A 23,444-nucleotide genomic window follows, 5' to 3' on the forward strand; every position below is an offset into this window, starting at 1 on the left:
CAGATTACCTTGCAGTTTATGTAGCTATTCTGGTATGTTCAGAGTTATTTCCATTACTCAATCAGAAAGAAAAACCGAAAGGTAATGTAATTATCATTGGTTGATTTTGCTGTATTATTTCCAAGCAGGTCAAACCATAGCGATATAAAATGTTTACTGAGATTAAATCTGCAAGCACAGTCACAATTCTGTATTTTTCATATATGTATGTGTGCATATTATGCAAAAACTAACCTACCATTGCTTTCTGGAACTGAATGTACTTTTGTAAGAATTAATAGTTGAGATTTCAAGCATAATGCTTTATATTTTTTATTCAGAAATGACATGCACACCACTTACAGTGTTTTACATATGGGGCCAATTCATTTAAGGTACATAGAAGCAGGAGACGACAATGGTGCTTCGTGATTTATTAGCAGTATATGTTGCAAATACTAACAGCATTTATAAAAAAGACACTTATTGCCTCTGTCAAGGTTATGTTTGTGGCCACATCTGTGAGCGACATCACTCGACAAGTAAATGAAACATTTTGATTACATTTTCTTGGGATGGAGATTATGGTCCAAGGAAGAAATAATCTGATATTTATGGTGGTGCTGACGCACACTCCAGGCACTTGTATTTAAACAATAGGGATCTTGTGTGAGATGGGGGAGTCTACTGTCACTGTTGGAAAGTGAGAGGTTTGCACTTTCAGAGTGTATTCTCTAGTGTAGTTTATGAAGGAAAAATGAACTCCTGACCATGTAACTGTGAAGGATTTTGTCCACACAATGCTGATAATGTCCACTGTCTTTGTGACCAAAAGTCAAGATTCTGTAAAGCTGAAATATTTGTGTAATACTAATGATTTTGCCATTGAATGTCTGGCACAAGAGATAGTTATTTGTTAGTTCACGTGTTTCACCCTGATTTTTTTTTTCCCCCACCACCATATAAACGTATTTGTCTGTAGTAGCACTGTAAACTACTAATAAACACTTTGCTGCTTATCACGTGTTGTATTCTTGGCTGCACAACTCTTGCCAATGTACTCTTGCCTTTGATGACTTTGACCACTGACAGGCAGACGGCATTGAATTAAAAGAGATTAGCAGTGAAATAAGTAGCCTGAAGTATAATATTATGCACATAGTGATTTGGATCACAATAGCTTTGTAATCTTTAAAATGTGGGCCCCTATATAAAAACAGGAAAATGCTGCTGTTGGATGATGTGCTTGAGTAAGACACCATACAGTCAGAATTGCCCTTAATCATCAGTTAAATCAACAAAGTTGCATCATGGTCTGAATAGGAAATTTGATGGGTGGAAAATAATAGTCTGGAATAGTGAGACAGAATGTCCAACTGTTTTTCTATTTTAGTCAAATTTTAAAGTAACTTTTTCGAGACCGGCATGGCAGTCCATGCTCGGATCAAAGGCAAAATGTGAGAATACACGCATGCACACTAAAATAAATTAATACACAATAAAAAGACACATTTAGACTAATGTTCCCCACTGAATTTTCTGGGAAATACACATTATGCTGCGTTTCGGATCAGGCGTTCTGTGAGGCCACGCGCTGTTGATAACTGGGGGCCTCGCAAACACCACTCCACTACAAGACAACTGAAGATGGCGGATGTGTTGAGTGTTCTCCGTCAGTATAACATCCAGAAAAAAGAAATCGTCGCTAAAGGAGATGAAGTTATATTTGGAGAGTTCTCCTGGCCGAAGAATGTCAAGACCAACTACATAATCTGGGGGTATGTCAGTGCTTACATGTATATACGTAGCGTTTGTAGGCCGACAGCTGAAGCTAATCGATGCCTTGTGCTCCTGGCAGCGGCGAAAAGCTCGCTAGCTGCAAGATGCTAACTTAACTCAACTCCTCGCTGTTGTGATAACTTGACACTCTCTTCGGCTACTCCGCATTTTTGCTCAGTCGTAGCAGTGTAATTCACATAACTTCTTTGTTAGTCTCTGCGTGTGTCAATTTTATTCTTTAACACTTTGTTTTTGTGAAGGTATGCATAATATGTGCTGAGATGGTGACCTTTTCCTAATGGGACGCTTGCTAATGCTGCCGAGTAGTCAACACTTGCTTCGCAGGATGTAATGGCTCTTTAGTAATGATTACATTAGCGTCCTTGTCAACATTGCAAACGTCTGTGCTGTAGGGTAGCAATTGCAAGTCGTGTTAGGATTAGCTCTCCAAGAGTAACTAATTATTAGCTAGTCCAGGACCCAAGTTTTGGAGATTGTTGCTATTGTAACAAGTGTTGATTTGATCTTTTGAAGCGAATTGCACGAAAGTCATGTTCTGTACATTTGATCATTTACAGTACATTGGACTTGCAGCTGCCTGTCTGCAGTTAGTCGTGTTTTTACAGAGGAAAGTCCATAACACAATGTTAAAGAATAGACCATATCAAAATGGATTATGATCATGATTAATATTTGTAAGTCAACTATCTAAAAAGTGTAGGCTACATATATGCTATTATTTACATTTGAATGAAAACCTGACCTAGACAAAATCTGGGTGGATTAAAGATCTCAACAAAACTTTTTTACTTGTTATATCATACACACACCTGCACTTACAGACATTTGACAAGCATCACACCATCCTTGCAGGCAAATACGTCATGCTGTCATCAATATAAGGCACTTAAAGTCTCCATGCAGTATTTACTAGGAGTAAAATTTGCAGTCGGTGTAGTTTACAGAAATTTAAGTTTAAATTTATGGTGTATTAAGGTTGAGTGTACATTTTGTGACACGGTCTGTTGATAACCAAAATATTGAAACCTATGATGCACTTCAAGAGCAGTACTAGATTTAACTAAATTTGTTGTTGTTCTCGGTGATCTTTATTGATTTATGTGTGTGTGGTTTTTTTTATACTTCCAGTACTGGTAAAGAGGGCCAGCCCAAAGAGTACTACACATTGGACTCAATTTTGTTCCTGCTCAATAATGTGCATCTCCCCCATCCATCCTATGTGCGAAGAGCTGCAGTAAGTAAGGCCTCTTTGTATATTCTATATCACATCTGTGTCAGTGTTTCATCACTTCAGGACAAACTTGTGTTTTATACTCCATGTATTTTTTATACTCAACATTTTCCGGTTGAGCGTACGCTGGCGCGGTTGGCTGCCGCTGCTCTCCGGCCCCCCCTTCCTGATCTTAACTGTTATCTGAACTTTTATCGTCCTGACTCAGACAAAAATGTTGGTTTTATAGTGCACACTGGTTCTTCTGCAAACGACTTGCTGTTAGCACCGAGTGTGTTTATCTTTATGGACGTCTTTTACCTGTTCGTGGTGCTCTTACTCCTCCCGACCGTTATCTCCTGGTGCCTCTCACTCGCTCATCATGCGGATCTACCTGCCTGTGAGGCTTGTTCTCCTCTGGACTATTATGTCCATCTTATTAAATCCTTCTTCAGCCCTACTCCAATACACTGCTGCTGAGCTCCTCCAGGTTCGGTTTCATCCAACTGCTTCCCCGCCGACGCTGCGCTTCTATCCGGACATCGTTCGCCTGCCATATCGGAAATACATCCACCGTGGTTCCCGACGAAACTTCCACATTGATGACTCCACTGCCATAAACTCCATTTGGTCCACGAAACGCCGTCGACCGAGAATCTCTACCCGTAAAGTGGACCACAGTGTGTTAGCTCGCATACCCAGAGCGGCGGCTAACGCTAGCTTATCCAACGACCGTTGCGACATCAAAGTAGGTTTAATTAACATCCGATCCCTCACAAGCAAAGGACGTCTGCTGCATGACCTGCTCCTCGACCGCAAGTATGACTTTTTATGTCTAACCGAGACGTGGCAACAACTTAATGATTTCTCTCAGCTCAATGAAGCTACACCACCTGGGTTTGTTTACTCCAGTCTGCCCCGTCTCACCGGAAGAGGAGGAGGTCTCGCGATAATTTATCGCGAGACCTGGAAGATCTCGTCTCTCAAACTGACGACATACTCATCTTTTGAAGCCATGGCTATTCAACTGAATGGTCCAACTCCCACTATTTTAGTCACTGTCTATCGTCCACCTAAGCCAAATAAGGATTTTATTGATGACTTCTCTGCTCTTTTCACCCACCTTACCTCACTATGTCCCAATATAATTCTGCTTGGTGATTTTAACATCCATATGGACAAACCCAACGAAACCATCTCCAAGGATTTTACATCCTGCCTGGATGGTTTTGATTTTAAACAGTATGTTGATTTCCCCACCCACTCTAAAGGCCATATCCTAGATCTCGTATGCTGCTCTGGCATCACTCCCTTTAACTGTTCTGCCAATGACCTTACCATCTCTGATCACTTGTTAATATCTTTTAACGCTACCTTAAGATTAACGAAAGTTAAGCAGTCTAGGCTTATTTCTTTTCGAAACATCAAAAATATTAATTTAGCTGATCTCACCACAGGCATTAACAACCTCCCCAGCCTCAGTTCTTCATCTACTCTTGATCAACTGGTTACCCACTATAATCATGGCCTCCATTCCCTGCTGAATTCACTTGCTCCTGTTAAAACTAGGACTGTGTCGTTTACCAATGCTGCTCCCTGGTTCACACCGCATCTACGACAACTTAAAGTCAAGGGACGGCAACTAGAGAGGCTCTTCAAGAAAACCGGACTCTCCGTTCACAAAGAAATGTATCACACCCACATCCTTCTCTACAAAGACACAATATCCTCAGTCAAATCTCAATACTATGCAGGTTTAATCAGTGCTGGTAATGGGAATACTCGAGCCCTGTTCTCAGTCCTTAACAACACACTACGCCCTCCGACCTCACTTCCTGCACAGTTCTACTCCTCAGAACACTGTAACTCCCTAATGTTATTCTTCAATGAAAAAATACACAGGATCCATCAGCAGCTGACCCCTCAAATCCCCTGCATTCCCTCTCCTCCGGAAGCTAGAGAATCCCAAGCATTCTCTAGCTTCCAACTGCCCTCTGCTGCTGACATTTCGGATCTTATCCTGAAATCTAAAACATCGACCTGTCAACTTGATCCCCTCCCTACCTCCTTAGTCATTTCCTGTCTACCCTCCTTGTTACCTCTGATAACTGCTATCATTCACTCCTCCCTCACCTCTGGTTCTGTACCGCCCACTCTTAAATCTGCTGCTGTTACACCTATACTTAAGAAACCCAGTTTAGACCCCAGTGACTTTAATAACCTGCGACCAATCTCCAACCTACCTTTTCTCTCCAAGATTCTGGAGAAAGCAGTGGCTTCACAGATACATGCTTATCTCCATAGCAATAACCTTTACGAACAGTTTCAGTCTGGATTCCGCCCACGTCACAGCACAGAAACAGCCCTCCTTAAAATTACTAATGACCTACTGTTGGCAGCTGACTCCGGCCTATTATCTATCCTTATCAGTGCGGCCTTCGACACAATCTCTCATACCACCCTCCTCGACAGACTACAATCTATTGGCATCTCCGACACGCCCTTGGAGTGGTTTAAATCTTATCTCTCTGGCCGCACCCAGTTTATCCAGTTGAAAACCTTCACATCCCAACCGTTTCCCCTCTCCTCTGGTGTTCCCCAAGGCTCTGTACTTGGCCCCATCCTGTTCACTATCTATCTCCTCCCCCTTGGTCAGATCTTCCGGAAATTCAATATCCACTTCCACTGTTATGCTGACGACACCCAGCTTTACCTTTCTTCCAAACCCACCTCCACCTTCCCGCCCTCCTCCCTATGTAACTGTCTACAAGAAATCAAAACCTGGTTCTCTTCCAATTTCCTGAAACTCAACAGTGATAAAACCGAGGTTCTCCTCATAGGTTCCAAATCCACTCTCGCCAACACTCAAAGTTTCACAATCCCCATCGATAACTCCTTTGTTTCCCCCTCCCTACAGGTTAAGAGTCTGGGTGTCGTCCTTGACGGCACTCTCTCATTCCAGACCCACATCAATAACACCACACGGTCTGCCTATTACCACCTACGCAGCATCAACCGTCTCCGCCCATCCCTTACTCCCAACTCTACTGCTATCCTGGTCCACTCCCTGGTAACATCCCGCCTGGACTATTGTAACTCCCTTCTTATTGGTCTTCCCCACAAGTCCATTTATAAACTCCAATTGGCTCAGAACTCTGCTGCCCGGATCATCACCAGGATCCCTTCTATCAATCACATCACTCCTGTTCTGCAACAGCTTCACTGGCTTCCAGTTAAATTCCGCATCGATTTCAAAATTCTGCTTCTCACCTTCAAGGCCATCCACAACCTCTCTCCCCCATACCTCTCTGACCTCCTTCAGACCAACACCCCTTCTCGGTCACTAAGATCTGGCTCATCTATCAGCCTCATTGTGCCTCCTGCCCGTCTGACCACCATGGGGGCCAGAGCGTTCAGCCGATCTGCCCCCCGCCTCTGGAACTCCCTCCCCCCCGGCATCAGGAACATTGTTTCATTTGCCATCTTCAAATCCCACCTGAAAACCCACCTTTTTAAACAGGCCTACTCCGTCTGACTCTTTAACCCTCTACCCGTTGCTATTACCTTGTATTTTTTTTTTTTTTTTTTTTTTTTTTTTTTTTTTTTTTTTTTTTGTACGGCGACCTTGAGTGTCTTGAAAGGCGCCTTAAATATAATGCATTATTATTATTATTATTATTTAATGCAACATGTTTCAGAATTGCTCACAGCTAACCTGGCAGTGTTTTTGTTTTTAGACAGAGAACATCCCAGTCGTCAGACGACCTGACCGAAAGGGCTTGCTCTTATATCTCAATGGCGAGAGTTGTAAGTAGCACAAATAAGATTTATATTGATTATAATGTGTCTATCTGTCATGTCTATGGTGTTTACAACTTGTTTCCAGTACACACACACTGTATTGTCCTGGTTTCTCATCGTTATTTGAAGCCCTCTTGTGTATGATTCTTTGTACATTTGATCTAATAAGAAGCTATAATCATATGTGACCTAATGTTTTTCCAATTGCAGCAACATCATCAAGTATTGACAGAAGTGCACCTATAGAAATAGGATTGCAACGGCCAACACAAGGTAAGTTTACAGCTTTATCATTACCATTAACTGAAACAATGACATTTTATTTATTAAATAATACACCCTTTGCTGCAAGCTTCAACTTCCCTTTTAACAGAAGCTTTCTATTAAATATTAGCTTTTGGTCATGGGGTGTTGGATACAAAGATATACTAAAGTAATATGCATGTTTTGTTTCACTTCTCAGTCAAAAGAGCAGCAGATGAGGCATCTTCTGAAGCTAAAAAGCCAAGAATTGAGGTAAGCTGACGGAACCATATCAAGACTGAATGCCTATACATACAAATACAAAACAGTGGTAACCTTAAATGGCATTGGTCTTCTCAATGATATTCTCTGATGTGCACATAATTCCAGTCTCTCTACTAGACATGTTCTGATTATTTATTTTATTATTATTTATTTAGTTATTCTTTTTGCTTGTAACAATTTTGATACCTGCAACAGGCCTTTTTCCACAAAGTGGTACAGTTCAGTTGGCTGTACAATTGTAGGATTTTCTGGAAATGGCTGCTGAATTTTAATTAATTAACAAAATGATTGTAATATATAATAATGCAGTTTGCTAACATAGTTGTTATGGCTTTCGTCTAAAGGATGAAGAACGAGTGCGGTTGGACAAGGAGCGTCTCGCTGCCCGTCTGGAAGGCCACAAAGAGGGCATTGTACAGACTGACCAGATCAGGTAAAATGGGTCTTTATCTGCACCATTTATAGTTAAAACGTGATGTTTATATTGTGATTTTTACTGTATTCTGGGATGACGAATATTGATAACGTGTTGTCACTTTATGGTAGCACCTGCACCTCCTGAGCGATTTAAATGATCGTTTACCTTTCTCCTCTTTCTCCTTGACCAGATCGCTTTCAGAAGCCATGTCGGTGGAGAAAATTGCTGCCATCAAAGCCAAGATTATGGCCAAGAAACGTTCGACCATCAAAACGGATCTGGATGATGACATAACCCTGAAGCAGAGAAGCTTTGTGGATGCAGAGGTGGATGTCACCAGAGATATTGTCAGCAGAGAGAGGGTGTGGAGAACCAGGACAACCATTCTCCAGAGCACTGGAAAGGTCAGCGTTTAAGAAAATAAAATAGTCCCACTGTTCTTTCACTGCAAACACGTTTACAAAGTTCGTGGGAACCCTGCTTACTGTGTGCAGTAGAAAGCAGCTGCACTTTATCTGGTGAAACAATCTACATGTTGCTCAAAGTGTTAAGCAATATGTCAACATTACATTACATCATTACAGACTTGGTCAAACTTGCGATAGTGTTAGTTGGCTTTAAGCTCAGTAATTACTTACTATTTTTTTTAAGCATTACATAAAGTATCATGGTGTAAATTGTGATATATTTCCTGAAGGGGGCAGTGTTGGCTCACAGTGGTTAATTTTCAGTTGCTCATCATCATCTTCTACAGGGTTTTAGCAGCAGCTCACATGCACTCCCACTCCCACACTACCCAGTTCTGTTACCCTAAGAAAGATGAGAAGTCACTTTCTACCCCTTTTCCACCAAAGCCTTTGATTATATATCCTGTAACATCATTACCAAATCATAAAAACAAAACATTTTGTATATATTGCAAATATATCTATCTTTTACCCTTCCAGAATTTCTCCAAGAATATATTTGCCATTCTTCAGTCAGTGAAAGCCAGAGAAGAAGGGCGAGCACCAGAACAGAGACCAGCACAGAACACTACTCAGGTGGTAAGAATGTCTTCTTTTTTATATACTTCTTTTTGATGTTTTACAGTAGTTGTTATCATTCATTACCATGTTATTTTCTAAACCAGTTAATGAGAGCTGCACCCTCTTGTTTTTCTTATGTGCTACTACTACAAAATGGCGATTAAAGGCATGTTGCTAGGTACACGTCCTGCATCTCTGATGCATTCAAATCTATAATTATTCCTCGGACCCACTCTCCATGCCATGGTACACATTTTCCTTGACAACAATACATTGTGCAGTTTCTTCAACTCAAGTTTCATCACGGAGACCTGCTGAACATGACAAAGGGTGGACTAACTGGTGAGGTATCAGAGTCGACCTTAAAATGGAATTGGAGAATCATGACACCACTCATTACTATATTCTACTTCACAAAAGGCCGTCGTCTTCTATTCCTGTGCATACACAACTTGTTTTTTAGCTGTCAGCACCTCTTCATCCTGGAGTTTGAGAGTTGGACTGTACCGACGATTGATATTTACTGTTACTGTTTGTGTATCCTCTGTTTTCCAGGACCCATCCTTAAGGAACAAGCAGCCTGTCCCTGCTGCTTACAACAGATACGATCAGGAGCGATTCAAAGGAAAAGAGGGTGAGTTTTATTCTTTTGTTTATCTCTGTATGTTGGCTCTGTGGCAGGATTTTAGCCTGTACTGAAAATGATAAGAAATTAGACGCCCTACTTTTTGGCAGGACACCCTAAAGACGCCCTGTTTTTCCCCCGATAACCACCGAAACGTTATGTTATGATGACGCGCAGGTATAGACAGGCGCGTGCTGGTCGCAAAAACTACGGCCTGCACGCGCCTGTATACCTGCGCGTATACCTCAAGATGTGAGTACACGGTGGAACGGCACCTATTAAATGCTGGAGTCTCTTTGCGTAAAAGCGAAACTTGGCTGGCGCGGATTATGAACTCCCTGCGACAGCACTCTCTTCTCTCCCTCGTCCTTTGAGCAGTTAACTAAAGAGATCAGCTCATCTGATGCATCTGTTATTCCCTTTATTACAGCGCTAAAGCGTCTTCTAAAGAAAGAATGAGACCACGGCGTGAAAACAATAAAAAGTGCGCTCTTCAGAACTTGTCAACACATTTTCTAAGATCTACTTGGATCCGCTGTATTTCCCTCACGACTGTACTCTATCCTCGTCATAAAGATCATTATGTATGTGTCATATTATATGGATGTGTGGATAAAACTGCCCATAAAAAAATTCATCCATCCATTCTGCGTTGGATGTGACTGATCCGCGTACAGCGGCGTACAATGCAGGAGAGTGAAGAGCAGAGTTCCGGAGGGCAAGGGGGGACACCCTCTAAAAAAATCCTAGCTAAAAGCCTGCTCTGTGGTGGACTGGAACCTGCCCAGTTCTGGCACAGTGTCAGCCGGGATTGACCCTTAAAGGACAAGTGATAAAAATAATGGATCGATTGCGAGGAAAAAAATTTGTATTATCCCAGTTTCTTTGTGTGATGTATTTCTGGTAATTATCACAGGAAGTACCCGTTAAGAGAAAAATCACGTTTTTATTGATAACTGTAAACACCCCATGCCCTTTGCCGATACATGATTTTATAAAGCCCAAATGTGATGTTGGTTTAATTTCCATAATATTAAGTTACAATACAGTATTGCAGTTGGAGTTGGATGAAGAAGGACCTCAAGGAATGATATAAATAATTTCTTAAGGCTTTTGGTAGCACAATGTCTGCTCTGAATATTTTTATTTTTTAAAGATCTCTTGTCTGATGTTTTCTATATTGCTAAAAATGTGCTGGCCAGTTTGACGAAATGTATATAAACATTTCAACATCCTCAACTCCCTACATTTACATTTTTTTGTAGAAACTGAGGGTTTCAAGATTGACACCATGGGCACCTACCACGGCATGACGCTGAAGTCAGTGACGGTAAGAACAAAGCTTTTTGTTTGCTGTAGATTTACGAAAAAGGGCGACACAGTACATGTGAATTTTAATTTGCACCAATCCAAAAAAAGTACTGTCTCTGATGCTTGATATTTGATCTGCTAAAACAAGTTCGACTGTTCCACAGACCGGAAAGAAACATTAGTAGAGAGGTGTTATCTTAACCAGCCATATTGTTACTCGGTGAACAAGAGGAAATGTTGCACTAAATCAACTTCTGAAATGCACATTACGGTTGTAATTTCCACCCCTGTTTAGATCATTTGATGCATGTAAAATGTATGGTCACATTGTTGAAAAGTGTTCGTTTTTTTAAAGACCTCCATGACACTTTGATATGTTTGTTGAAATGTTTATTAGCACTACATCAATCATCAGTTTTGAGTTTGTATCAGCATGTACACGATATGAGAGAACAATACAAAAAAATCACCTTTGGCTCACTTTTTTTTTTTAATCTTTTCTACAAACAATGATAATAGTGTACCAAATCACCAGTTTTTCACGAGTTGGACAAACCACTTTTACACACGTTTTAATTTAAAGCATGTTGAAAGGTAAATCATTTCAAAGGGTGATTGACTTCTTTCCCATTGTTGGTAAACATGCATGTCTTTCTGCGTTTAGCTATGCTGCTTCAATTTAGATGGGTGAAAATTTGACTGAAATGGCACAGGTTACCAATGATACAGCGTGTTTTCATTACGGTAATTACACTGTGTTCTCCCATTGCAGCGAAAACCATGATCATGACTTCTCTGTTACTACACTGTTTTGAACTGGAGCCAGTAAATATCCAGTGACTACTTAAGAGTCATTTGACCTTGAAATTGATATAGATTGTACAATTTCCCATTGGTACAGAGCTTGTAAGTACAAAAGTATCAGTGATTGAGCCTGTCTGTTGCATTCATTCTGACTGAGTGAGTCTTGCCCGCTCGCTCTTTAAATGAATTGATGCAGGCATTGTGCTTATTGTTTTGCAAGTGATGCCAATATTTAAGTAGTTCATTGTGGTGAAACCCATGCGATGTTATCAGGTGGCTATACTTGCAGCTTGAGTAAGATACTCGCCAGTGGTTAAATAGGAACTCATTGGGTGGTGGTGTGGGCTCAATGCCGAGCTTGGCCAGACAAATTCCCACGTAAACATCCTCGAGGTGCAGGTGGCGAATGCGTAGAGATGTCTCGTAGATTTTAATCGCCAAGTCTCCAGAGAAGACATAACCAGTCCCAGAACAGAAGGTGGGATACTTTTCATTTGGGTACAGTTCTGGGGGCATGTACCATTTGCTGTTTCTATTTCGGTTGGGTGCAAAGCCTCTCATGTTATTTCCTGTAAAGTAGTTCTTTTTGGGATTCAGCTCTGGCCTGAGAAGTTTATAAATTAGGTACTCTGTGTTGACGAACATGTCACTGTCTGTCTTCATGACATAGCTGGCTTGTGGGCAGTGCATTGCCACCCAGTTCATACCCATCAATGTCTTAATAGTCAAATTTTTGTAAGAATCCAGAAAATCCTGCTGAATTATGTCATGATGCCTCTGGCTCTCTGCTTCGAGCATCCTTTGTTGTAAAAGTCCGAGCTCCCCCTCACTTTTCCCCAGCATGAAAAGTCGGATGAATCCCAGAGCTGGAGCAACACTCTCATTCCCCCATGTCTGACGAATGGCATTCCTTGCTTCCACCTTCCGAGCTTCACTAGCTATCAGCAACACCAGAAATGGTGCGGGGCTCATTTTTACACATTTGTCTGGCTCATTGATTATATAATGGAAAGGCCCATGACTTATGTTACTCATTTCTCCCTCTTCACTTTGGCTTGTGTTGCCTGCCAGAGCATTCTCAAAACCTGGGGCTCCTTGAGGAGAGAAGTCCTCCTTCTCATGGGAACTTGCATTGGCTTCAGCCTTGGTAGCTGACTGTGGAACAATAACAAATCTCCACATTGAATGTTGGGAGCTCATGTTCACTTTGGCTTTGGTATTTTGAAGTCCACCTCCTCCATACACCACAGGATGGCCTCTCCACCATGGCATACCTGTTAGCCTGGGCAGCCACACCTGGTGGACTAGAAAGACCAATACACCCAACAGTGAGAGGAATTTAGCTGTGTGTGTACAGCAGTGGCGCCGTCTCCACTGCATGGTTCTGCTGGCTGTGCTTCACTCCGTTGTTACACTCAGAAGGCCGCTCCTCAGCAGCATTTGGCCAGGTATCGATCCCTGAAGAAAAACTAAAGTCTATCTGGTGAGTCAGTTAAGGGACTTTGACCCTGTGTTGACATCCCATTTCGTTAAACCCATTCGTTGATGTCCAGTGGTTCCCTAGAAATTAGAAGATGGGGATAAAAAGAACATCAAATACACACACCATGTCGCATTAAAGCAGCTCCAATTGGAACAAGAGCAAGACGATCTAAATATTTAAGGTGTTTTGTCTGTGTAACAAGAATGCTCAGTGAAAACTTACTTACCAAAAAATTACTGTTACATATTTTCCCCAAGTTGGTTAGCCTTAGTCAATATGTAGTTTGAATAAAGCAACCATCGATTTTCTTTGAGATGATGAGTCACAAGACATCTCTTTCATCTCTGTTCTCACACATGACTCTCCTAAGGGTAAGCACAGATCTTACCTTTAACTCCTTATCTTTGTCTGTATCTTTTTGTGTGTTTATTCATGCTGCTGTCTTTGCCTTTCACTTTTCGGTCTTGCCCATCTGCGGTGGCCCAGAAAAGTTGCAGAAACATTTGAGTGGTGTATTTTAGATTGCGGTCAGTGGCAGTTCCTTTTTATTCAAAAATGTATGTGCAGGAAAACCCATAAATGTGGACTTGTTTACCATTAAAGTATATTACTTTAGACTTGATTAACTCAAGCATCAGACTGCTTACATGCTCAGCATTGCTTTATGTCTCATAATCGTCAGTAATTTGCTAAAGATAATGTTTAACTGTTTTTCAGAGCATGTAAGAAATGCTTAAGATTAGCCCAAGTTTGTGTGTTCTCTCAGTTTTGACTGAATTACATGCTGCCCTTTTAAAGGACCCCAACAACACAAAGACTGGTTTGTGAGAGCTTGCAGAAGCACAGGAAGACTCATGTGATCTTTTGCATGCATCAACAGAAAAAAAGAGTGATTCTTGTTAAAACAGACAACACCCTTTAAACTGCATGTTGCATAAAACACCTCGTCATTGGTTTTTGCAGCGTGGCACATTATTTTGTAATTTTGTGCATTTGCATTGTAGCTTGTACTACAAAACACTTACATGTTTTAATCCAAGCCTTTTCTTGATATCCAATGCTGCATATGATGAAAAGCAATTGCAGACTCTGTAGCTTCTTGGTCTTTGCTCTGCTCTCCCAGTCAAACCACAATAACATCCAGCCTGGATCCTCGTGTATTCACATTGACGTGGCACAGTTGCTTCCTTAGTTCATTAGAAAGTAATGTTAATGTTGTTAGTATATTAGTCACTATGAAATCAAATCAAATCTCCTCCAGGAGCTGCATGAAAAAGCAGCGTGTCTGTGCATCAGCAGATCATATGTCGGAGCGTCTGTGTTGCAGTCTCTGTTTTTGGCGCATTGTCTCCAGAGGCTTGATGCAAATGTTGCTGCTGTTGCGTCCACCGCCACCTTTGGCCAGAGGGAGGTCTGTAGCTGGCAGTTAGCCTGATTCCTTTCAGTCCTTTTATATCATAGTGCAAATATCAAAGCAGCAGTGGATCCAAGGAGTGAATCCCTGGATGTTCCACAAGCTGTGCATCACTGTCGGGCTAAGCTTTTCTTCTAAATTACACGCCAGTGCTTTTGGTCCTGCGCTGCTGCTTTCTTCCTCTTGATTCACATGCTTGCATGTCATCTTCCCTCCCCCCATGAACATCTCCTCTCTTTTTTTCTTCCATTATCCTTTCCTTGTTTTCGTCCTTCAGCGCAGCGTCTTGTCTGTGTGAGGGCTAGAAGGGTGAGAGCAGCCTGGGAGGAGAACGATGAACAGGAAGCAGTGCTGTCAATTGTGTCAGTTTTTTTTTTCTTCTGTAAAGCAGCTTCAGGCTTGATGGCAGTACATTCTCCCACCACGTTACGCCATCACTGCTGCTGCTGTTGCTGCCTACTCTGTTGAGGTGGGAGGGGGGTTGGGCTTCTGACCTATATGTATTCATGCCCACTCCTCTGAGAGAGCAATAAGGCGTTATCACAGTTTGGCATGCTGAGGAAAAAATCATCCATCATCTTAACCTGTGCAAACATTGACAGTGCAGCTCAATGCCCCTGTTCCTGTCTTTTCCTCGCCTGCCAGTCTCTTGTGCAGGACAATGATAAGGATGCTTAATTAAAACATTCTTTCTACTCTGCTCATTCAACCATTTGAGTCTGTTGCCTCAATTCTCTCATTCATGCATTGTCATTTTAATTGTACCAATTAATGGCTGGGAGCAGTATTTTCTTTGTTTACCCTGAATAAGGCAGGGAACAAATACTACATGACGCACTGTTCCTTTCGAAGATATTCAGTGAATGTCTGCTCAAGATGACACATTGCTTGCTTGTGTTCATCATTTTCACAGCAAAATATAACATCACAATGGCCAAGAGAGGACATTAGTGGATCTGTGGCCAAGCTACGCTTGCAGTGCCCTCTGCTGGACCAAGCAGCAAATACATGTAACAGTCTCGTGTGCTGCTCGGCTTTATATTTTGAGCTCAAAGGTGTTTGACCTTTCCCCCTACGTTTGAATGACTATCCAAATTTTGGATGGAAAGTAACGACCGTGCTTTAAAGATGCTATACTAACTTTAAGCTGGATATTATGGTATGTGCTGGGAATTGTGTTCTTTATGTGGCCAGTAAATTGATGCACGTTCGCTCAAATGATACAAGTGGATATTACTGATAGTTTGCTTTGAGACATTGCATTATTACCGCTTACTGCAGGTTTCCAGGTTTTGCATTTCATGTCTCTGTACTCGGCACAATGACTAATTGTGCAATCACATTATATCATACAAAAATCACAATATATTTTGCCCAAATCATTCAGCCCTAGTTTACTTAATTTGGGGTGTTGTTTTTTTTCCCCAGGAAGGAGCTTCTGCCCGGAAAGCCCAGACACCAGCGCTGCAGCCGATTCCTCGTCCAGGTTAGTGTTCACCTCAAAATATCAGCATACACTCATACATATGCAAATTGTTAGCATTTTTGTTTAAATGACTGAATGTTTAGAGCCTGTGACTTTCACCAAATGTGAGTTTCCAGTGTGTCAGTGGGTTTGGGGCATAGGTGTCCATTTGTGTTGGGTTAAATGTTCTGTAGGAACAGTGAGGAAGCTCTTCATTATTCTACAAGTAAGCAGGCAAGTCGATGTGTAATAATAATAAATACAATAACAATAATATACAATACTCATTACAGGATTAACCTGTGACAGTCTGTGTAAAGACATGTTTGTATGCGTTTATACATTTACACGTCTGTTTTTCCCTGTAGTTTCACAAGCCAGACCTCCACCTAATCAAAAGAAAGGTATATTCATCTTTTTTTTCTTTTTCTTTTACATAAAAGAAAAAACACATCTGCTCATTATTATATTATTGTTTATGGTCCAAGTCTTTGTATCTATTTTCATGTTTTACTTTGACGTTTCTCAACAGGTTCACGGACGCCCATCATTATCATCCCTGCTGCCACCACCTCACTCATCACAATGCTCAATGCTAAGGATCTTCTGCAGGATCTTAAGTATGAAGTCAATTTTTTTTATCAAAAAAAATATATATATCAAAACAATAGGGGGAAAAAAATCTTAAATATGCCACACAGCACAGGTCCCAACAGTGTTCCCAGTTTGTTCATTTTGTTTATTCATTAAATTCAGCTAAATAGCGTCTTCATTTCCAAAAGTCTGTTTTCAAATGTTACCCAGGAGTAACGGGGACATTCTGAGTAAATGTCAACATAACAAAAGTGTAATTGAGCCTGTTTATATGTTCCAACTGCAATTTTCCTTTTTTTACTGTCATAAGAGAATAGGTTGTAGCATCCGATTAAGAAGTGGATTTGCAAATGAACTCTTGTTGCTCAGCTTGATCCAAACTTTTCCTAATCTAACAGCTAAATAGCTGCTGCCATGTACAGTAGCATCAAGGTTCAGGTTCCACTCAGTGTGCGACCACTCCACGGTGAATGTGCCAGTGCTGAACTGAGCTTCATTCATTCACTGTAACTCAACACGAGAATGTATGAAATGCCACAGACCTTTTCAAGTCGTCCTGTTTCACCTGTCAAATGAAAGCTATTTAGCCTGACAGGCTAATGTTTGCAGCTTATTTTAAAGCAGAAAACGCACTGCATTTCATCACTTCCTTACACTTTTTTCCCCTTTAAAATAAAATACAAATTTTGTCTCGGTGCCGCGCCAGGTTTATTACTTCAGAAGAGAAAAAGAAAGGTGGCATCCAGCGTGACAATGAGGTTCTGCTTCAGAGGCGCAAAGACCAGATCCAGCCTGGTGGAGCCACACTGAGTGTCACTGTGCCGTATCGTGTCATCGATCAGCCTCTCAAACTGGCACCACAGGACTGGTGAGCCTTCACTTTATGTTCATTAACATTTTCCCTCTTTGGTGCAGAAAACCTGGAAGGTCTCCACTCCTGTAGTATCATGTTAACATTAATTTTCTAATTCTTTAATGAATAAATAATCCCCGTCTTGTCTTTTCCAATGGTGAAGCATTTAAATGGGAATTCTGGGATTTTTCTGGGATCTATGTTTATAAATGTGGGTGTGCAAGTGAATAGCACTTAATATTGGACCAGTAGATGGGTTCGGCCTGACAGCTACATTTTATATTATGTCCACTAAAGGATGGAGGATCCGTCTGTAATTAGCATGGAGTAAAATTAAAATGAGTGCTCAGCACTAGATTAACGCACGACACGTTTCCATGACGACTGACTGGAAAAAGACGCATGTGGCGTCATGTTTACGTGCCGCAACACCGGAGTCCAGGCACCGTTTACCAGTTAGCTCTGTTAGCTGCATCAGCTCGTTTAGCGTCGTTAGCTCGCCTACAGTCAAACTGGAGCGGTCTGTTGATTAAACGAAAAGAGCATCGCTACAAATAACCAGCGTACTTGTGTACTGTGTATGTGTGCCTCTGTTTTTTTAAACTTTAGCGTTACTTTAGAGACTCATATTTACATGCATTGATGTTGCCACCGTTAACGGCCGTTAACGTGCCCAGCGCTGATTTAAAATTCTCTCCAAAGATGAGCAGTCTTTAGTTTCAACTGGTTTTCTTCTGAGTCATTTTGTGAAACGGCCACACTCCAGATGTCTGGACTGTTGGCGTCTGTGAAATTCTGTTATTACGGTCTGACTAATATGGCTTAGTGTGAATGAGTGTTGGTATAAGGTGTTCTATAATGAGTTTTACTATGAGCAGTGGTTAAATGCAAGTCTCTTTGTCGATGTTAGGAGAGGATGTGGTTGTGTGCCCTGTTGCAAATCCTTCTTTCCTGCTGTTGGGTGTGTTGTACCAGAATAGTCACACACCTTTGTTTATCTGTTGACTTTGGTGCCACTTGCATAAAGAAGCATACATTACAAAGTGAATCATATCTGCAGTTTACATACATGTAGCATTGTTCATTCAAGTATGATGCAGTGGTAACTTGGTTTTATGCAACAACCTGTGCATGTTTTCTTTGCAGGGATCGAGTGGTGGCTGTGTGTGTGCAGGGACCTGCCTGGCAGTTTAAAGGCTGGCCGTGGCTGCTGCCCGATGGATCTCCTGTCGACATATTCGCCAAAAGTGAGCAATATACTCGCATTATACATTTAGTTATTCCTCTCATAACAAGATATCAGCTTGTGGTTTTTGTAATGTTGGCTTTCTCTGTTCAGCTGCTAAATTATTTTCTGAATTTGCAAAGATTATATTAATTACATTTAGCCTACAGAGTGCAGTGGCTGGCTTAATGTGAGCATGCCAGTTTAAGTTCATCTTTAGTCACATGGCTGATTTTAGCTTCTCTAAATGTGCTGCTGTTTCCCTCCAGTTCGAGCCTTTCATTTAAAGTATGATGAGGCGAAGACGGACCCCAATGTGCAGAAGTGGGATGTGACCGTCCTGGAGTTAAGTCACCACAGGCGCCATCTGGACCGGCCTGTTTTCTTGCGTTTTTGGGAAACCCTTGACAGGTGTTTATTTTTGTACACACAATCATTTTTATTTCTTTTGAAATGTTGTCATTGATGAAGACGTTCTGGTGCCAACTAACCAGTCTAATCTTTATCGTTCTCCAGATACATGGTGAAACACAAGGCTCACCTCAGGTTCTGAATCCAGATCAGTGTCCATCTATCAAAGTCCCACCCATGATTTCTCCAAACTCCCAACTCTCCACTGATGGCCTCTTACAGCTGTATCCACTCTCACCCAAGTTGCCATCCCATCTTCCACCACGCTCCCTGTTTTAAGGACAGATTACCTTGTGGTCTTCCTGACATTTCCTCGGACTCCTAATGCAATTCGCTGGATTTGTTGCCCTGGACACTGGAGAAGAGATTTCTGGAATTTTGTTTTGTGTTTCGGTTGTAATTGTTTTCTAATGTTATCATGTAGTCAAACAAAAATACCAAAATGTTTTATATAAAAAGGCAAAGTAACTGTGGAAACAATTAAAAGAGACGTTAAATAAACGTGGTGATGGAGAATATTGCGAATTCAACTCGGAAAACAATTTAGACTGAGGGCAACTTAAACGTGACCCTCAGACACCGAGTTTGGTGAAAGAGACTTCGTGCTTTCATGTTTTCCATTTAGGGTGTTTGTGATTTGAAATGTACATAAATAACAAAAACATGTCGGAGCCAAAAGTCTTTTAGGAGAACGGGGGAGGAGGCAGATGAGAGCTTTAAGTTGGAAAACTGCTCTGATCTGGTTCCAAGAATTGACCCCAGTCATGCAGCCAGTTCCTCGCTTTTTGTTTGTTTTTTTGTTTATCGGACAGATCAGCACAGTTCCTGGTCATGCAATGGCCTCATTAATTTCTTCTTTGTTGGTGTTGTGCTGTCAGGAGAGTCATGATGCACATACTGCTTTAAGTCATCATGTGGGAAAAAAAACAATAAAGCCTCAGAGAAACGAATGCTTCCCTGCTGCCTGTTGTAAACTGTTTCTCAGGAGCTTGGTTTTGGTTTTATATAATATTGACAGTGTCTGCAGAAATGGATGTTTAAATAATCTTTGCTTCTCTTTTCTCCTAACAACGGCCTGTGTCTGGTATTTAAGGTTCCTGAAGTTTAAACCAGCTCCTTAACCTGCAGTGGAAATCCACCTGTACACATGGATGACAAAATACCTCCTGCAAACTAAAGGGTCAAGTCATATCTTCTTTATTGATGCGACGCGTTTCGTCTGGATGTCTACAGGTACACAAATACAATCTCTTTCCACTTTTATTAGTTACACAGTGCATTTATTAAATCGGTAGGAGTGTCATTCTCGTGCAGCAGTAGCCTTCTGTTCCAGGATATTTGCGTTGAAGAACAGCTGTACCTATTAAATCAACTGCACAACATATGTTAACGTATTACAAATATCAAAACAAGCTAACGAGATTAGGGATACATGAGAAAAATAGGTTTAAGTGCATCACTTGAAGAGATGTGGAATGTATTGTGATCCTCCATAGCTAAATTATTTTCCTATTTTGCTGCTGCTCTGAGAATAATTAAAACATCTTAGTAAACTCAGGCTGGTGTTTGTTGATGTCGGCTCATAAAAACAGCAGCGAGTAAACTGCATCACGTTTCCTCCAGTCTTTGAGAGCGTGTCTCCATAACCTCACTGGATGTAATTCTGCGTCCTTGTTGGCAGATGATGTCTGGAGGGGGATTTTTTTTTTTCTCCTAAATTAAAATTTATGAGCATTTCATCATCCGCAGCACTGTTTGCACAGCGGCTGATTAACTTCAAAGGCAAACGTAGACATGAGGAGTCCGAGGCAATAAATTAAAATGAAAGGAGAAAAAAAAGATGGTCTGAGGACGTTTATGATTCATGGTTTCTTCAGCTAAACCAGGCAAATAATTTTTGTTATGTCAGCAGACCCTTTATTCTCCACACAGTGGCACGCTTGTGCCTTTTTGTTCAGTTCACAGACTGGAAAAAGGATAGATCATCAAGGATGATGAAAGGAAGTAAACCCAGGAGAAAATAGACGACTTTATCAAGGATAGAGATGATGGTGTTCTCTGAGGTCGCCGTGCTCACTGTAGCCCAGTTATTGGGTTGTGCTGAGATTCGATGATGTCGTTCAGTGAGTCCTTGTGACCGTGGAGCTCAAACTGACAGTAATGGGCACATGAAATGTCAACTGTTGTGATAGAATGTTGAGTGAATGCACACGGGAGCAGGAGGAACCCAATAAAAGTATCAGTGATGACATAAACTGAAACCTGACAACCAGCTGACTCATTTCAGTAAAATAGCCTCAAGCATAACTGTTTTTTAAAAAGACACTTGAACGCATCAGAGTATACAACAACAATGTTATTAACTGTTAATATGATAATGCAAAACAATACGTAGTGAGAATTAAAGAGTATGCCTGTCAGTGGAGCTTCTTATAAGCACGGACTATTTAAAACAACCAATCATCTGTTGTTTGTTTGTTTCCCTGATCCTAATCAATTAGAATGAGGAATAAATAAATATATTACATTAATATATGTTTTAAAATAAAGAATAATACAGAATAGCGAGACTGTTTTACTGACATTCACTTCTGTTTCTAAAGTCTGACCTTTGTCATGATTGTGTTTGGCATTTTGCAACACTGACCTCCTGTCACAGTATTTCGGTAAATCATTTTGAAATCTGGTGTTTACACCAACACACAGTGGTCGATGTTCTTTGTTGCGTTTCTTCAGGGAAAACACTGCTAAATGCTGTGAATGAATTCCACTAATACTAGTTGATCCATAAAACTGCAGGCGCCAAATCTTGAGTATGGAGATGGTTTAGTAAAATGTTTTTGGTTCACAATGTAGTGAGCGCAGTATTAATAATGTAAAATGCTATGTCTGCTGTTATGACAAATTTGTATTTATACGTTTATATGAGATGCGTAATAGCGTCAAAACTAATAAAGGTGACATCTAAAGGACTATATATACAGTATATATTAGGGAGTGTGTGTTTAAGGTTTGGTTAAAGGCATGCAGAGGTAAATAGATACAACATCAAAAATATAGGCAGACATTGAAAAACAGTTAAATGTTTGAAAACATCAAAAAAAAAAGAGAAACTGAATTTTGTGTATCATCTACATCTTATCATGTATATAAGATACAATGTTTTCCATTTTGTATGATAAGACCGAGTCAGAGCTACAGACGTGTTGACTCATTGCCGTTAATAATTAACTTGTTTGGATTTAAGCTGTGGATCCTCGCTCTGTTTCATCCTGCAATAATTTCATCGCTGCCATAATGAGGATGAAATATTTTGGATTTATTCTTCTGATCTGGTTTCCAGGAGGGCTACACGGTAAGAACAAAGAAATTTAAAAAGTCATTTTGATTTGTTTCCAAAGCAAAAACACTTGTGTTCTCACTTGTCTCTGTTTCAGCTCAAAGCGACGCTGATCCTTGTCTTGCTCCCAAACTGGATGGTGGTTATTTAGTTCCTGAACAAGAGACATATTCTCATGGGACCAAACTCCAGTATGCCTGTAACAGCAGACTTAAACCTGCTGTGGAGGGTTGGTGGGCAACAATCACATGTCAGAGTGGCGTATGGTCTCATAAACCGCAATGTATAGGTAAGTGTCTAAAGCTATTCACTCATTGATAGCACTTTAACTATCTTTAACCAGGTCATAAATATACACGATTTTATTAAAGTGAATAGTTTCGCATATGAACAGCAGAGCATGTCTAAACTGTACATTTTTATTTTATATTTAACACCGATTTATTCAAGTTTAGGGTGGTTTGGGTTTGTTATCAGTGGCTTTTGCCTTTGTCATCGATACGGCTGTATAATACAGTTGGGATAGTTATCAGTGATTTTAGGGTAGTTATCAGTAATTTGGGGTTAATTATCAGCAGTTTGGGGGTAGTCACTTGATTTGGTGTAGTTCTCAGTAGTTTGGGTGTAGTTATCAGTTTATTTAGGGTTAGTTATAGTATTCAATAGTTTGGGGTAGTTATCAGTTTATTTGTAGATGTCGGGTTATGTACAGAAATGACGTTCTTTTCTTCATTCCCAGATGAAAATGCCTGCATTCCACCAACTATTGTCAATGGAAATTACAAGGCTCCTCCGGACGGTTGGTATAAGAACGAACGCAGGGTATGGATAAAATGTGACGATGGATATGAAGAAAAAAACAATGCTGCAACTGCACAATGTATAAATGGGACATGGTCCTCTTTACCCATCTGTGAGAGTAAGTCATAGTTTGCAGTGAATTCTCTGAATCTAACAGTGAGCAGAAACACTGTAAGAGAAGCTCATAATGTTGTGTGACGATGCTTTTTTGTGTTTTTCACAGAAAGTAGCGTCGCATGCAGTGAGCCCCCTAAAATCCCACATGCAGTTGTCATTCGTCAATACCAGGAGATCTTTGCTGTTGATTCAAGAGTTCATTATGAATGCGAGAAGGGATACACTATGGAGGTAGAA

At 40.8% G+C, this 23,444-nt stretch overlaps 2 protein-coding genes across 4 annotated transcripts; one reads left to right on the forward strand and one right to left on the reverse strand.

Annotated features, from left to right (window-relative positions):
- The first annotated feature begins 1,621 nt into the window (after positions 1-1,621).
- Positions 1,622-19,879, forward strand: cdc73 (cell division cycle 73, Paf1/RNA polymerase II complex component, homolog). 3 transcript variants are annotated; one of them, XM_083890025.1, is made up of 17 exons: positions 1,622-1,757; positions 2,908-3,013; positions 6,727-6,796; positions 7,001-7,063; positions 7,254-7,306; positions 7,663-7,751; positions 7,927-8,140; positions 8,684-8,782; positions 9,320-9,398; positions 10,655-10,719; positions 15,830-15,887; positions 16,235-16,270; positions 16,399-16,486; positions 17,167-17,328; positions 18,460-18,560; positions 18,808-18,949; positions 19,055-19,879. In XM_083890025.1, the coding sequence occupies exons 1-17, from the start codon at positions 1,627-1,629 to the stop codon at positions 19,089-19,091; spliced, it is 1,593 nt and encodes a 530-aa protein (XP_083746151.1). In that variant the 5' UTR covers positions 1,622-1,626; the 3' UTR covers positions 19,092-19,879. The 3 variants fall into 3 exon arrangements, 2 of the variants coding, with proteins under 2 accessions (XP_083746151.1, XP_083746152.1); XM_083890026.1 differs by having other exon boundaries at positions 8,684-8,779; XR_014592828.1 differs by lacking the exons at positions 18,808-18,949; positions 19,055-19,879 and adding an exon at positions 16,061-16,092.
- LOC310926661 (beta-1,3-galactosyltransferase 2) lies at positions 11,622-12,884 on the reverse strand (the record flags this gene model as incomplete). The annotated part of the gene is made up of 1 exon (XM_083888845.1): positions 11,622-12,884. One exon carries the CDS (start codon positions 12,882-12,884, stop codon positions 11,622-11,624), a length of 1,263 nt encoding a protein of 420 aa, XP_083744971.1.
- Positions 19,880-23,444: the final 3,565 nt, after the last annotated feature.

Source organism: Microchirus variegatus (assembly GCF_963457635.1).
Source record: "Microchirus variegatus genome assembly, chromosome: 5".
Classification (NCBI taxonomy): domain Eukaryota; kingdom Metazoa; phylum Chordata; class Actinopteri; order Pleuronectiformes; family Soleidae; genus Microchirus; species Microchirus variegatus.